Raw genomic sequence first — 15,692 nt, forward strand, 5'->3', positions numbered from 1 at the left:
GTCACATTTGTACTAGGTTCCTAGTACATTTATAGAAACCAACAGGATTCAGCACTTCATAAGCTTGCTTGGGATGTGCAGGCCTCCCACTCCCCACCAGAAACCCAGTTTGAAGCTCTTACTGAATGTTCGGTCCAGGTGGAAGGCCTCGATGAAAAGGCTGATCAGTGGACAGAAAGTGCGTCCTGTCGCGCCCTTTGCTGCCAGTCTACATAATGCACAGAACCGTCAAACCATCTCTGAGAATCACAGCCGCAGCATGTGAGGGACTGTACAGAGGAGAGGATGGGCGTTTCTGCCTTTTGGGAGTTCGTGATTCTGGACTTGACTGATCATTACGTGTGATAGGAGCATGAGCTCTGATTTCCAGCTTTTATCAGTCTTTTTAGGAGCTGTCTTAGTCAGGGTTTCTATTCCTGCACAAAACATGACCAAGAAGCAAACTGGGGGAGAAAGGGTTTATTCAGCTTACACTTCCACATTGCTGTTCATCACCAAAGGAAGTCAGGACTGGAACTAAAGCAGGTCAGGAAGCAGGAGCTGATGCAGAGGCCGTGGAGGGATGTTACTTACTGGCTTGCTTCCCCTGGCTTGCTCAGCTTGCTCTCTTATAGAACCCAAGACTACCAGCCCAGGGATAGCACCACCTATAATGTGCTGGGTCCTCCTCCCTTGATCACTAATTGAAAAAATGCCTTACAGCTGGGTCTCATGGATGCATTTCTTCAAGGGAGGCTCTTTTTCTGTGATAACTTCAGCTTGTGTCAAGTTGACACACAAAACCAGCCAGTACAGGAGCCAACCAGCAGACGTCCATAAACACAGAGGCCGTGACTGCACAGAGGCTATGGTGGAGAGGAAGTACCGACTGACCAGAGTAGAGAAATGCCATTCCATTTCAGAAATATCACTCTCGTTTTTAGTTTTCTTTTTATAAATAAACTAAAATCTCATCTCCTCCCCCAAGCACCCAGCAACAAATCCTTTTCTAAAGAAGCACAAACCACCTACAAGAAACCCTTAAAAATAGGTTCCTTCTGTACTTAGACTTTCATGAAAAAAAAAAATCAAAGAAACTAAATATAGATGACCGTGCTTTGAAAACTCTAAAATCTAGTCCAACCCAAGGCAGGATTGTTCTGAGTCTAAATTCATGCAATTTGGGAAGATTCAGAACTATTTCACCTTTAAGAAAATGTGGCAGGAGACTAAATAAAATATGTGCACAGCTCGCAGCAATGCTCAACATTCGCTCACAACCGTTAACGTAACTAAATTCTGGCCTTCAGTTCTGTGGAAGAACGGAGTTAAAAGGGCAGAGGAGGATAACTGGCTCACCACCACGTACAAGACTTGGATAGAAGGAATGATGCGGTCAGGTTTCCTGGGAAGAATGCCCCAGAGAGAAGCCAAACTTTAACCAAAGACATTACAGCGTAGAGCCAAGTAGGGAATGTGAACGGAAATTTAGGGCACAGGGAGCATCTTAGGTGCATGAGCCCTTTGGACCGGATGAGTACGCTGAACCCGTACGGTTGTCTGTCATGACACTTGTGGTAAATCTCCTAGATATCTGTGAGTTATCTAGTGGGCAGTCTTGGAATTTAACCAATGCCAAAATTAGCCATGGGTTTTTTCCATCTTCTTTGGGATTTATTGTTTATCGTTGTTTGTTTTGCCTTTTGTTTGTTTGCTTTTCAAGACAGGGTTTCTCTGTGTAGCCCTGGCTGCCCCAGATCTTGATCTGTAGACCAGGCTGGCCTCAAACTCAGACATCTGCCTACCTCTCCCTCCCAAGTGTTGGGAATAAAGGCCTGTGCCACCACCTCACATTTTAGTCATGGGGTTTTTAATTTGTTTTTTGTTTTTTATTTGTTTGTTTTGTTTTGTTTTTTCGGAGCTGGGGACCGAACCCAGGGCCTTGCGCTCACTAGGCAAGCGCTCTACCGCTGAGCTAAATCCCCAACCCTCATGGGGTTTTTAAAAATAAGCTATGAGGCTAATTATGTACAGAGTTCTATTTATGTGAATAATATTTTGTTTTTCCCTTTTTAACAATGGTGTTTGTTTGCGTGCCTGGGGCTCAAAGATGCTAGAAGAAGGTGCAGGGTCCCCTGGAACTGGATGATGAACGAAACCCAGGTCGAGCAGCAAGCTCTTAACCACTGAGCCTTAGAGCTCCGTACAGCTGGTATTGCTCAAGTTCAACATTTTCCCAACATCTGACTGACCCACAAAGTTTCTGCTGCCTGGTACTAAACTGAGTGTCCATCCACTTCAGGTCCTGGGTTCAGGTCTCCACATACCTTCTTCTCATCAAATCGTCATTTTAGCATGAGACTGGGATTGCCACTGCACCCAATTCATACTTGAGCGGACCTAAGCTTGGAGATGTCCAGTGATTTAGCCAAGAAATGAAAGCCTAGAAGCAGAGACAGAACCTATCCAAACTCTGTCACAATGACCGACTATTTCAGAAGAAGGAGTCATCAAACAGCAGGGTAGGGCATAAATAGTAAAGTACACACTAACCAGGTCGAGAAAGGCTCAGGGACCTGACTAGAAGAAAGTTGTCTTCAGTCTATTGGTCTTCCTTCTGACAGAAGCCACCAAAGAATATTTCCTTCTAAAAGTATACCATGACATAAATGAAATTGGCCTTCCTTTTCCTCCAGTGGGCATTGCAGAGCGGTGCTAATGGACAGGTCTTAGGAGTTTGAGTCTTATTTCTGCCTGTTAATTCAGTGACACCTGCTCTTCTCCATGCCTCAGTTCCTCTGTACAGAATGCCACGCTAACACATGACAATCTCACCAGGTCTGGGGGGGGGGTAAAAATGGAATAGTTTGCATAGTTTGCAACAACTTAAAGCACTCACGAATTTAATCTTTATAAGTACACAAGAAGAAAATGCCTAGGGTTGCAAAAATCCTTCCGATGATTGTAAATTCTGCAGAATTTTGATAAGAAAAGAAAATGCAGCCTGTTTGGCCTGACAGACACACTCAGCCAGCCCCACTGTGCTAGTGCATGCTTATCTGCAGAGGACTTGGCTGTACTCTATGAACCCTTTCCTCTCACACCAGCGCCCAGACCTGTCCTCCCCTCTGTCTGGTGAAGTCATTGGCTAGGGTTCCAGGACGAGGAAAGCAGGGGAGGCAGGCACAGTCTGTACACACCATGGCACGCCATTAACATGCCGCGGGGAAACAGAAACCCTTACAATTCTCTTGTTTTTCTGTGAGAATCTCTTCTCATTTAAGTAGGAACAACTTTAAAACAGATTTCATCCTTTCCCCTGAAGATAGGACAGATGTTCTTTGTGGCCTTGATTTTTCTAGGTGGTCCTTAGATTGTCAGAACATCACTTATGAACCATTTGAGTGCTCAGAAACAAGAGTCAGCAGGAAAGGCCTGCTTCCTGAGGGAAAAGCACTACCTCCTTTGAGAGGCACCACACCCAATACACCTGCAAACCTGCCCTTTGGTTTTAATGAAGTTACTCTGTGCTTCGTGTTTCTGGGTGGGTTTATTATAAGCAAGTTTTAAATATTAAATTGAAAAAAATTTAAGTACCAGAACTGCATCACCAAAATCATTTGAAAATAACTCTCCAAATTATTGACGCAACTTAAAGGTTTGGTAAATGAATGTATGTCATCATTTGTAAGTGATCACATAGCCGTTACCAACCACATGGCATGAATTGGTAAAACCGGTCAGGTCTTCGGTGCAGACGGCCAGAGGCTGATGCAATGCAGAACAGCGGTTGATTGACATTCCAGGGGTGGTGTGGAGGCCGACTCTGCCCATCCAATGCAGATTTAAGCTTAAGCACATGTATGTGCAAGTTGAATACGTGGCAGCAAAAATTAGAATCAAATTACATGTTCACGAAGAGGTCAACAGTTAAATACATTCATTTATTGAAGGGACATTATGAGAGTGTTTAGAAACATCAGCATGGAGTTTGCAGGAATTTGGACAATGTTAGACACGATGCTGTATGAATATAGCATGCAGTTGAAGAAAGCTGGGAAAAGCAATACGCCCGTGGGCCGACAGAGGATGCATTCAACACAGAAAAGAGCTCAGTTCCGTAAGTGTTTTTGAAGTTTTATGTTCAATCGCTAGTTTGGCTATTTTAAAAGTAAAGTCCAAATCCTTATATTTCCATAAAACTTATGGGGACACAAGTGTTAAAGCTAAGAAAAAGAAGAGCTCTTGTTCCTGCCCTGTCCCCTCTCCCCTTCTCCTCTCTCTCTCCACTCCCCTCCCCCTCTCTCCAATTGTTCATGGCCATCTTCTACTTCTCTTCTCTTCTCTTCTCTTCTCTTCTCTTCTCTTCTCTCTCTCTCTCTCTCTCTCTCTCTCTCTCTCTCTCTCTCTCTCTCTCTGCCTTTCTCTCTCTCTCTGCCTCCAGCTCTCTCCTCCCCATGCCATGAATAAACTCTATTCTATACCAAAAAAAAAAAAAAAACCAGAAGAAGAAAGAAAAGAAAAAGAAGAGCTATCTAGGAGGAAGCTGCAAAGATCAATGATACAGTGTGAAGTTCACCTTTTTAAAATATATTTGCATATTCTAGTCATGCATATGATACACTGGATGCAATACTTAAAATGCCAACATTCCGGCCAAATGGAAATTTTGGAAGATTCTGGAAACACAGTTTGGATGGCTGAGCAGTCTGTTTGAAATTCCCCCACCCCCATTTTTTATTTTTAAATATGTATTTTCTTTTATGTGTATGGGCGTTTTGCCTGCATGTATGACTGTGCACCGCATGTGTACAGTGCCTGCAGATGCCAGAAGAGAGCATCCGGTCCTCTGAAACTGACATTACAGACGGCTGTGAGCCATCATGTGGGTACTGGTAATCGAACTCAGGTCCTCTGCAAGAGCAGGCCATGACCCAGAGCCTTCTCTTCAGTCCCTCACAGTTTCAAACGAGAATAAGATACCTTTATGTATCATAAGTGTTTACTGTCCTACAAATTAGTCCATTTTAAGCTATTAAAATGTTGACATTAAAATATTTAGAGTAAGCCATGGGGGAATTGCTCACTCTGACATTTCTGGGTATCTCAAAAATAAAACATAAACCTTCTTGTGTCAGCAAAACTTCTAGAGTAACGGCCAGGCCAAGTTATAGAGGTTGCTTTAATCTCCTTTTCGCTCTGATATTCTCTGCACTTTCTTGTTCTGCATCGCACCAACCATTTGAATTGCATGCTCTAATTTCTTTAAGTGCATCATGGACGTTTCTGAGACCATGTGCAGACTCCCCTGGCTGTACCTGTCGTCCCCTACTGCCTTCGCTGTGATAATTGCCACTGAACCCACCGTCCTAAGTTGCTTTAGATTTCCAGCCCTCAATTCATTTAATTCTGTGCTAGTATTAAAAGACAGGGCTCCGGATGACTGAAAATAGTCCGTCACTGGTTGGCGTTCTTACCGGAAGTGAGGCTTGCCATTCTAACAGACTCCTGGTCATTTCCATAGTGACTCACTAACTTATGTGGCTCTAGCATATGGGTTGGAATGTAAACCAAATGGTCACCTCCGTGATCCTCCAACACTACAGACAAGTCTTTCCTGGCTTTCAGCTCTTGACCAGGCGGGCTGTTCTTGCTTGCAGAAACCTCATGCAGCTTGGCCGTCAGTCTAGATGAAGAAAAGGTAAGTTTCCGTTCAGTCCAAATAAGTTGGAAAGGTGCAAATAAATTATCCAAACATTTTAATATGGTTCTTTATTAAAAGAAAAGGGGATGATAGCTCAGTTGGTAAAGGGTGTGGTTTGCGAGCATTAAGACCTGAGTTTGGTCCCCAAGAAGCCCCATGAAGAAACTGACTGTAGTGGCTTTTGCTTGGAATCCAGGCACTAGGAGAAAAAGCTGAGTGGACTCCTGGGGCTCTCCAGTTCGCCATCACAGCCTACTTCGTGAGATCAAGGCCAGTGAGAGACCCTCACTCAAAAACAAACCCCAAACAAAGGAGGATGATATCTGAGGAACAAGCGCTTTGGCCAGGGATCCAAGCTTGGTAAGCTCCAGCTAATGGCAACCAATAAGGGCTATGCTTGCAATATTTGAGGGGCCAGATACAACCGATTGCTGTACTCGTACATAAGATACAATGTGAATGAAAATGTTTGCGTGTGCAATTGTACTGTAAGGTCTGCTGTGGGATGCTTTGAGGTTGATGCAGATCTAGATTTAGTGAGGTGAGATACTGGAGTAAGTTGCCACAGCACCTGAGACAAGGTATAAAGAGTTCAAAAAGAGCACCATCTGTTGGGTGGTTGTTGTCGTTATTAAAAAGGCATGGTCTAAGTAAGCCTAGATTGAACTCACAATTCTCCTGCCTCCGCCTCCAGAGAACTGGGGTTCTAGGAGTGCAACACCATGCTGAGCTAAGGCTGTGGATTGTGAACAGGGTGTGGGGTAAGAATCAGTTTCACAGAGGGGGTTCCTTTGGTCAGGACCATTAAATGGGACCTTATGAGAGGGAATGGAAACCCAGGCTGCTGACCAGAAACCTGGCGGGTGAAAGGGTGGAGCTCACACAAGGCCAGTCCAGTGCAAACAGAGCTCAGAGCCCCAGACTCTGCACAGTGACGTTAAGAATAAGGTGTGAGGGCTGGGGAGATGGCTCAGCGGTTAAGAGCACTGGCTGCTCTTCCAGAGGTCCTGAGTTCAATTCCCAGCAACCACATGGTGGCTCACAGCCATCTGTAATGGAATCTGATGCCCTCTTCAGGCAGGTGGATATAGCAGAGCACTAATTAAATAAAAAAAAATTTTTTTAAAGCTGTGAAATGTTTATTTGTTTGTTTTCCAGGGTTAAAGTTTATCAGACACTTATGAGGAAACCATGCCTTTAAAGGCAAGATTTAATGAAATTCACAGTTTTACGTAAAAAACAACTTCAAAGGAAAAACCACACTGATGCTTGGAAAGTAGAATCTATGAAGAGCCTTTACCTCAGAGACCTTGTTAGATTCCTTTGCCTAACAACCTGCCTTCAGCCAGTCACACGCCCATCAGTCAATTAACAAGCGCGTGTAAATATAAGTGCTTTGCTACCCACCTGAGGCTTCTTCTGTGCAGCACATCCCCCCTCTCTGAATCAACAAGCCTGCAGTCGTCCTCCAGCATCTGCGGCGGCGGGTACTGATTAAATCCGCCTATGGAGGGAACGAAGTTATAGTTTGATTTCCAAACTAGCAATTGGGTTTTCTAGGCAAAGAGAGGCCCAACAGGAATCCTCTCAGGGCAATAAAACGTTAGTAACACATTTCAAGAGCATTTGGCCACGGCGAAAATGGAAAATACTGATAACTTGAAATGACATTCACAACTTCAGCTTCTGAGAATTTCGGGGGGGGGGGATGGGACCAAAGTGTTACAGGGATCGCAGGAATATGCTCAAGGTTAACCCTTCAGGGCTGGGCTAATTGTAATGCAGGAACACATGAGTACTGCATGCCCATGCTAACATAATCTGAAAGACAATCTATTCTGGTTCTCTTTGGCTTTTTCTCCCTGACTTAAACTACTCGCTCAAACATAGAAAAGATGGTGTCTTATTACATGATGTTATTTCTTTGCTTCTGCACCAATAAACACTGATTTACTATGAGAAAGGGGGCCACAGAAAGGCTTTTAACTTACTGTCAATACAACACATCTCTTTGAGCTCTTTCTGTGCTATCTATAAGCCGTATAGTGTACCAGGGACTATAATTTTTTCCTCTCATGCAGGAAAACACATTTTGATAAAACAAGGCCCTTGGTTATTGACGATGTAAGACTCAAGTGTGAAAATATCTCCAGGAATCCCTGGAGTTTCATTTCTCTGATTCTAGGATACACTTTTATTTTCTGTTTGTCTAAAATGAGGCTGTGTCTCTGATTAGTTCCTTTGATGGTGGCTAAGGGTGGAAGAAAGAATCATGTCACAGAGCTTTAAACAGAAAAGGCAAAACTGCCCAGAACTGGGTGGGCACTTCAGGAAAAGGCTCTCAAAGGGCCAGAAAATGCAGGAGCTGTCATTTAACTCCATCCGATGAAGTGTGTTCCTTCAGGGAGGCAGGGAAGGTGGGGGTCAAAGTCAGTCAGCTTTCCTCAGTTGTAAGGCCACTTGCCTTGCCTGTTCAGGACCAGACCTGAGATACTTCGAGTCTCTTAAAACTTTCTACATTGTTAGCCATCCTGAGAGCACAAAGAACAATACTGTGTGGGGAACAACAGACAGCCATGCCTGTAGGTCGAGAAGTCAGAATTCTAAGATTTGAGCATATAGAAGAAGTCCCTTTCAGATGAGAAGTTGTTTGGGGATGACCTGGAATTCTACTGAACCAGTGTTCCTCGTGTGCATGCACTGGAGTGACATATGGTGGTGTACAGCTGAAAGGATTACTATAAAATAAAATAAAATAAAATGCTCTAATCCAATTGAAAGGTTAGCATCAAAACGTATTTGAAAGCATTTTTCTTAATTCTTTTTATGTCATACAAATGAGTCCATGTTAGGTTTAAAGGCAATAATCTAGCATTCCCGGGAAAATGGGTATTGGGTTCACTGACTGAATATGAATCATAGGAAACACTTTCCTGATGAGGTGTGGGGACATTCCTCCAATGCCAGGGAAACAAAGGGTGCCGAACCTCGTTCTAAACCTGCCAGAATTCCAGAAAGAGCAGGCTCAGCTCCATTTTCTGGAATCTTCCAGAAGACAGTGCTATGGTTTATAGATAAATGCCCGCAGAAGTCCACAAGTTTAGTCTTGGACTCGCAGGCAGGGTTACTGGGCGATATCCTATGCTTTAGGAGGTAGGGTTTAATGTGAGGTACCTAGGTCATTAGGGTGCACCCTTAGAAGAGCCTTGGGACACCTCCTTCTCTGCCTTGTTTCCTGGCTTCTGATGGAAGCAAACTTGTCTTCTCTCACACTCCAGCCATGATATACCAAAGACACAAAGCACAGGCTGCCTGACTCTGGGCAGTAAACTCCACAACTGTGACCAAAAATAAACCCTTCCCTTTTATAAGTTGGCTATTTAATTCTATATTAGGCAGAATAACATGAGGGTTCCTCCACAAACTTCTTGGCATTTCAGGCTTAGGTTGGTTTTGTTCTGGGGGCTGGATGTCCTCCATCCTGTGGATGGTAGAACGACTCTAGCATCCCTAGCCTTTATCTACATGCGATTTTATCTAACGCACTTTATCTAACAGTACTTGCAAGTAGAAGCATCAGGAAACGGTTCCAGACATTTCCGGACAGGACAAGGTGCTATGTCTAAATCTCGGCAGGCTGACACTGCTGACTCTTTATCATTTCCAATGAGACAGAGTCCACTGACCCTGCACTTTTATCCTCCAGCAGTCATTGTTAAGTTCTTAAAAAGCTTTCTAGTGCTTTCTCTCAATCTTTGAACCTAGTGTCTCACCAGTCACTTTGTGGGCTGGCCCATATCCCAAGGGTGACACATTACAGCATGCTGGACTGGAGCCAGGGTGCTTAAAGTATGGTCTGCGAGACACAACACTAGCATCGTTCAGGCACCCGTGACCAGCGGCCTCAGCCTCCACCCTAGCCTTCTGATCAGGAGCTGCTCCAGGCTTTTAGGATCCCTGTGAGACGTGATTGGTCATCACCACAGCCTCCTACAGCTCTCCACTCCGTGCCAAGATTGGGAAATGAATCCATTCAAATGCTCAAACCATATTTTTCAAGAGCTGCTAGGACTTCTTCTGGGTGAAAAAATAATGCAGCTCAGGAGACCATTAGTCACGCTGTGATTTTTTTTCACTCCACAGATTTGGGCCAGAGATATTCTACCATAGCAAAGTCTCACCATCTAACACCCAAGGCATGAGCAGGATCCACTCAGGATCCACTTTTGCCCCAAGTCACTACCTGATTTGTATATTTGGATCAGTTAGAGATCTCATGATACTGATCTTAGGTTATCAATACGACTACCAAATACTTCAACTCTATCAAAACAAAGGAAAATGACCGAGTAATGACTTACGTCTGACCGAGTATACAAAGGGCTTCAGAAATTTCACAACGTAACTCAGCTCTGGCTTGTCCATTCTCCCAAGCTGTATCAGATGGTGATCGAGTGGGTGACTAGCTAGTCCCTCCATCTCATCTCTTTGTGTGGAGCCCAGAGAAACCACAAATATGATATAGCCTTGACATTTGGCCCTCAAAGCCACCGTCTTCACAAATTCCTTCTCCTCGTGGTTTTCTCCAGCTGAAATCACAATGATGACCTTGTGCTTTCTTGGATTGGGGGTTCCCAGGAAGAGACCCTCCATGGCCCACTCCAGGGCAAGACCAATGGCGGCATCTCCATTGAGCTGTTGGAGGGAAGTGTGGATGTAGTTCTTCATGATTGATTCACTGTCAAAGGTTGTAAACCCAAACTCTGTCTTCACGCTGCCCTTCCTTCTGGAATTCTCTGAGGGAGAATAGCTCAGCAAAGCAACCCTGTCGCCAGACTCAGAGGTTGAAGGGTCTGAAGTGATGTGGAAGCCGTCAATCACTGAGCTCACCAGCCCTTTCACAGCTTGGAAGTCATCACTGGCTATGTTTCGGGAATTGTCTAAGAGGAATGCAACATCCATGTAGGAATTCTCAGGAAAGAAAGGCTCTTCTGCACAAGTATTTGGAAAACACTTGTCTGAAAACACACAGAGAGATGCATCATGGGATCAGTAGCAGCACAAGATACTGAGAGCTTCCAAGAAGTAATGATCTTATCAATATTTATTTTTTTTTAATTTTTGTTGTCTTCTTTTTTAAGAGTTATTTATTTATTATAAGTACACTGTAGCTGTCCTCAGACACACCAGAAGAGGGCATCATATCTCATTACAGATGGTTGTGAGCCACCATGTGGTTGCTGGGAATTGAACTCAGGACCTCTGGAAGAGCAGTCAGTGCTCTTAACCACTGAGCCACCTCTCCAGCCCCTTATCAATATTTCTATTTCACATTTAAATTAACAAGAAGTGACCAATGTTCCAGGACTGTTGTGGCAACTAGCAATTAATGACAGGGGGGGTCTATGTTGAAAACAGAGTAGGTGGTGCATGTCTCAGAAATCCACAATCATGCCCAAAGTATTTTCAGTAGTTTAGAGACTCCCGATACAAACTGCAGCACAGTCCCAGAAGAGGCTACACCAGTCAGGCAACTTTCAAAACCAGTTTTCACATTCTACAGAAACTCTATAAACTCTAAAGACTGGAATCCTGATATACTGCACCTTCCAAGCCTGGAAAGCTGAAAATAGAACCCACCCACCACCACAAACGGAAATCTCTCACTAAAGCCCAATGCAATACCTCACTGGCAAAGCACTGAGCCTCCTTCACAGTCAACTGTTTCCGTTGATCTTACCGTAGCAAAGTGTGCAGCGTCGAAGCTTTTCCAGTGGCTCGTAATCTCCAACTGGAGGAACTGGAATCACCTGAAACGTCCCAGTGTCATCAAACTGCATTGAAAAAGAGAAACAGAGGTTGTTTGTGAAATTTCAACCTTTTATTAGGAAATTATGTACTAATCATAAGGAAAGCTTGAAAATGCTAATGATCACTGTCACTTCAACTTTGTATTTTATTCCTCTGGTGTACTCCCTCCCCCCCCCCCACGTATGTCACACACACACACACACACACACACACACACACACACACACACACACACACACACACACACCAAACACCAGCATCCCTATTTCATGATAAGGACTTTTTCTTTTTCATCTTTATTAACTTGGGTATTTCTTATTTACATTTTGATTGTTATTCCCTTTCCCGGTTTCCGGGCCAACATCCCCCTAGCCCCTCCCCTCCCCCTCTTTATGGGTGTCCCCCTCCCCATCCTCTCCCCATTACCACCCCCCCTCCAACAATCATGTTCACTGGGGGTTCAGTCTTGGCAGCACCAAGGGCTTCCCCTAAGACTTTTTTTTAGTGTGTTTGGATGCTCTGTATGCTTGTCTGTCTGTGCACTGAATGCATGCCCAGTGTCCCTGGGGCCAGAAGATGGTGTTAGAGCCTCTGGAATTGGAATCACAAGTGGTTATGAGACATCATGTGAAGGACACTGGCTGGATAGCAAACACAGGTCCTCTGAAAGAGTAGACAGTGTTCTTAACTGCCAAAGCATCTCTCCACCCGAGTCTTAAAATGCCCTTTCCGTGACTGCAAAGCTGGACTAGGTTTAACCTGTTTCTGTGTGCGTCACGATAGGGGCTGGTGATGTGTGCATCCCAAGTTGGGCCCTTCAGAAACTGTCTATTCATGAGTTTCCACCAGTCGCTTTAGGTGGTGATACCCAAACCCTCCCACTGTACTCCATCTTCCTGATGTCTTGAGGACCTTTTCAATCCCAAACACCAAGAGAGTTTCTTTCAAATAGCAATAGACTGAAGTCATTGAACTTATTCAAATCCTTGCTTGTGACCCCTCGGTCCTCCATTATCTCTTTCTCCTATGACTACCCCTCATTCTCATTCCATCTGCTTCTTGATTACTGTTTTGCTCTAATGTTCATCAAAATGGGCAACATGCAATGCTCATTCATTAATTCTTTCAGTCAATACCTAATTTGGGATCATTTATTTTTATGGTCCTATGCAAAGCAGATGCTTTTATTACAATAAAAGGAACATATCGTTTCCAGATGGTGACAGGCAATCCCTCAACCCACAGTTTTGTTTAGGGTTGTTTTTTCTCCCTCCCTCAGATCACAGAGGGATGAGGAAAGCCACACCCTCTGCCTTTCTGGGAAGTGTTGAGTGTCTGAACATACTTGCAATCACTTTAGCCTTAGAATGAGAATTAAATGTTATTCCTCCAACTCTTAAAAAGCTGGACACCTTGGGCGTTTTACTCTACAGCTGACCATTTATGGCTCCACACTGAAAGTCTACGTGCTCACCCTGTGAGCCATGAAATTGGTTCACGGGATTCAACCACGTGCTCTATGTTCATTTACTCAGACATCCAACAAATACGGATTGAATCCTGCAAATAGGTACTGGATGCCAACAATATTGTAGGTACAGTTTTGCTGTTAGAGGTATGAAAATGGACAGAACAGATAAAATTGTCTCCGCATTATGCCCTAGTGGGGTAGAGCCATCACAAACATGAGAATAAGTAAATTATCTCTAGGCTGAGAGATGATCATTTCCTTTCACGACAGAGTTGGGTAGGAAGGATGGTAAATGAGAAGGAACAGCCAATGAGGTATGAGAATGCCCAGGAAAATGAGATGTTGTGGACCCACTGACTTCCTGTGTACTACTCATTATTATTTCAATCAGAACAGCCATGATTACTCATGAGCGACTTTCCACATCTGTTGACCTTCTTCATGGGAGGAGGAGGTAGAGATGGTCACTAGACGCTCGCCAGAGATTCCAGACACTTCTGCCTTCATCACCCACTCTAGTTGTATGTAATTCTACCCCAGCTGCATATGGCTGTGGAAGGTGCTAGCATATGCAGGGAGAGAATCGATGACCGATTAGGGTCCTCATCTATGCATTCATGGAGGGGCGCTCATCCACACCTGGGTGAGGCTGCTTAGTGATGCAGTGTTTCGGGGTGTCACCCATATTCCTCTAAGTAATTCTTCTACCTACACACCCATAAGCAAACCCTCGCTCGTGTGCCTGTGTGCGATCGTTGTATTAGTTAACCTCTTGTTGCTGTGATAAAAATACTATGACCAAAAGCAACTTAGAGAAGGAAGCTGATTCTTTGGCCAGTGCTTTCCAAGGATTAGAGTCCTCGAAAGTGAGGAGATATGGCTGCTAGCAGGAAGAATGGCAGCAGGAGCAAGAAGCTACGTAATTACATCTCAACCCCTCACACAGCAAACAGAAGACTACAGGTGGGATAAGGCTATAGTCTCTCAAAGCTACTCCCGATGACAATGCTTCCGCCAGCAAGGCTACACTTCCTGAAGGCTCCTCAAACAGTGCCACCATCTGCAACCAAGGATTCAAATACTGAGCCTATGATAGACATTGACTTAATTCAAATCACTTCGGCCCTCACTCATCTGTGCACCTGCAAGTAAGACCAATGGACTCACTGGTTCAGGAAGCCACACTTGGGTGGAGTAATTACTTTGGTTTGTCACCTGGTGTCCAGGACATTTGTTCATGTAACATGTACTGAATCAGTGGGGGGAAATGTTGCCAAGAACGTACAGGGTCCACAGCTGTCTCACATTGCTAATGGTGGTGCGGGCCGAGTGTGAGAACCACAGTAAGTGAGAATGTTGTTGACTGAAGAAGAGCATTTTGGGGACAGTGGCAGGAATAATCTGTGACTAGGATTTGTTCTAGAGAGAAGGTAAGAGCCAAGTTGTTGTCTGGGCCTGCTCTCAGCTCCCAGGATGATGAAGGGAGATAATTTCTTGAGTCCATGAATTCAATTTAAACAATATATCAAGATGAGAGAGAAAATGATCAAGGGGAGAGAAAGAGGAGGGGCAAAAGGAAGGAAAGAAGGAGAATCAGGGGGAGGTGGAGAGGAAGAGACAGAGAGAGGAGGAGAGAGAGGGAGGGAGAAGGCGGGAAGGACAAGGGAATGGGAGGGGGAGGGGGAGGGAGACTATGCAAGAAGAGACGCTGTGGACAGCGATTTTCCCTGAGAAGTCACTGTATGGTATCTAAGAAATGGGGTCGTAACTAACGCAGGAAGTGGGTCAGGGAAATGCCTCCTTCCTCTCTTGATTATAACGATTTGACAGAGGGAGTAAATGATCTATCCTGGACAGAGAGTCTCTAGTAAGAGTACAGCTGTAGCACTTTAGGGCGTGCCTGAGTACTTAAGAGCTGTCCACTCAGTTCAGCTCACCAGAGGGCGAGGGAACTCCACAGAGCAGAGCAGCTTTCTAGAGACTCAGTCCAAAACTTTGGACCATTTTTATGCATTTTTTTTTTGCTGCAAATTTGGTTTCCAATTGAGGCAGATCACAGAGATAAAAAAGACAAGACAATATTTTTCAAATCGGTTTGTCAAAAAAAAAAAAAGCTGTTTCAAAATGGCGTGAAGAGTTGGAGGGGGTTCAGAAGGGTAAGAAGTGGCCAAAACCACATAAAAATATTTATCTTCCCTCAGAAATACTGGTTACAACAGTGGGATGTTCATATCAGTAAAGAGAAGTAATATTTTTGTGTTGATTATGTGTGGGGGTGTGGGTACTTGAGGGCATGGGCCTTTGGGAGCCAGAGGCGCCTGATAACCATGACACGGGAGTAATGGTTGGGAGCTTCCTAACACGAGTGCTGTGGATTAAACTTAAACTCAGGTCCTCTCCAAGAGCATTACACACTCTAACTGCCGGGCCATCTCTGCAGCCTCTCACAGTGGCAAATTTTTTTAAGCATGCATAAGAATGCAAAGTTGATAAGTACTTAGAGAGGGCTTAGAGAAGAGGGTGGAGGTCTCCTGAGTGGGGAAGAGCGTGGAGGCAGGGGAAACACACAATGACTGCCTGAAGCATTGCTTCAGCATGGCACATGGCTAGAGTTAGTAGGAAGGGTGCTATCTGGTAAGAGAAGATTGATAAGAAATGGCTGCCCGGGTTAGTGCTCTGTAGAGAGCAGCTGGGAGCACTTCTGTGCTGAGACTTCCATGGGGTTTG

The 15,692-nt window shown here is 44.5% G+C and overlaps 1 protein-coding gene across 1 annotated transcript in view; it reads right to left on the reverse strand.

Annotated features, from left to right (window-relative positions):
• Nucleotides 1–15,692, reverse strand: part of Col6a5 (collagen type VI alpha 5 chain) — an 87,487-nt gene that overhangs the window by 6,299 nt on the left and 65,496 nt on the right. Inside the window, exons 34-37 of the mRNA XM_032909864.1 lie at nucleotides 11,424–11,517; nucleotides 10,045–10,701; nucleotides 7,091–7,187; nucleotides 5,457–5,665 (exon numbers count right to left, since the gene is read on the reverse strand). Coding sequence (XP_032765755.1) covers nucleotides 5,457–5,665; nucleotides 7,091–7,187; nucleotides 10,045–10,701; nucleotides 11,424–11,517 — 1,057 coding nt within the window. The remainder of the gene's footprint in view (nucleotides 1–5,456; nucleotides 5,666–7,090; nucleotides 7,188–10,044; nucleotides 10,702–11,423; nucleotides 11,518–15,692) is intronic.

This window comes from Rattus rattus, chromosome 8 (genome assembly GCF_011064425.1).
Source record: "Rattus rattus isolate New Zealand chromosome 8, Rrattus_CSIRO_v1, whole genome shotgun sequence".
NCBI lineage: Eukaryota > Metazoa > Chordata > Mammalia > Rodentia > Muridae > Rattus > Rattus rattus.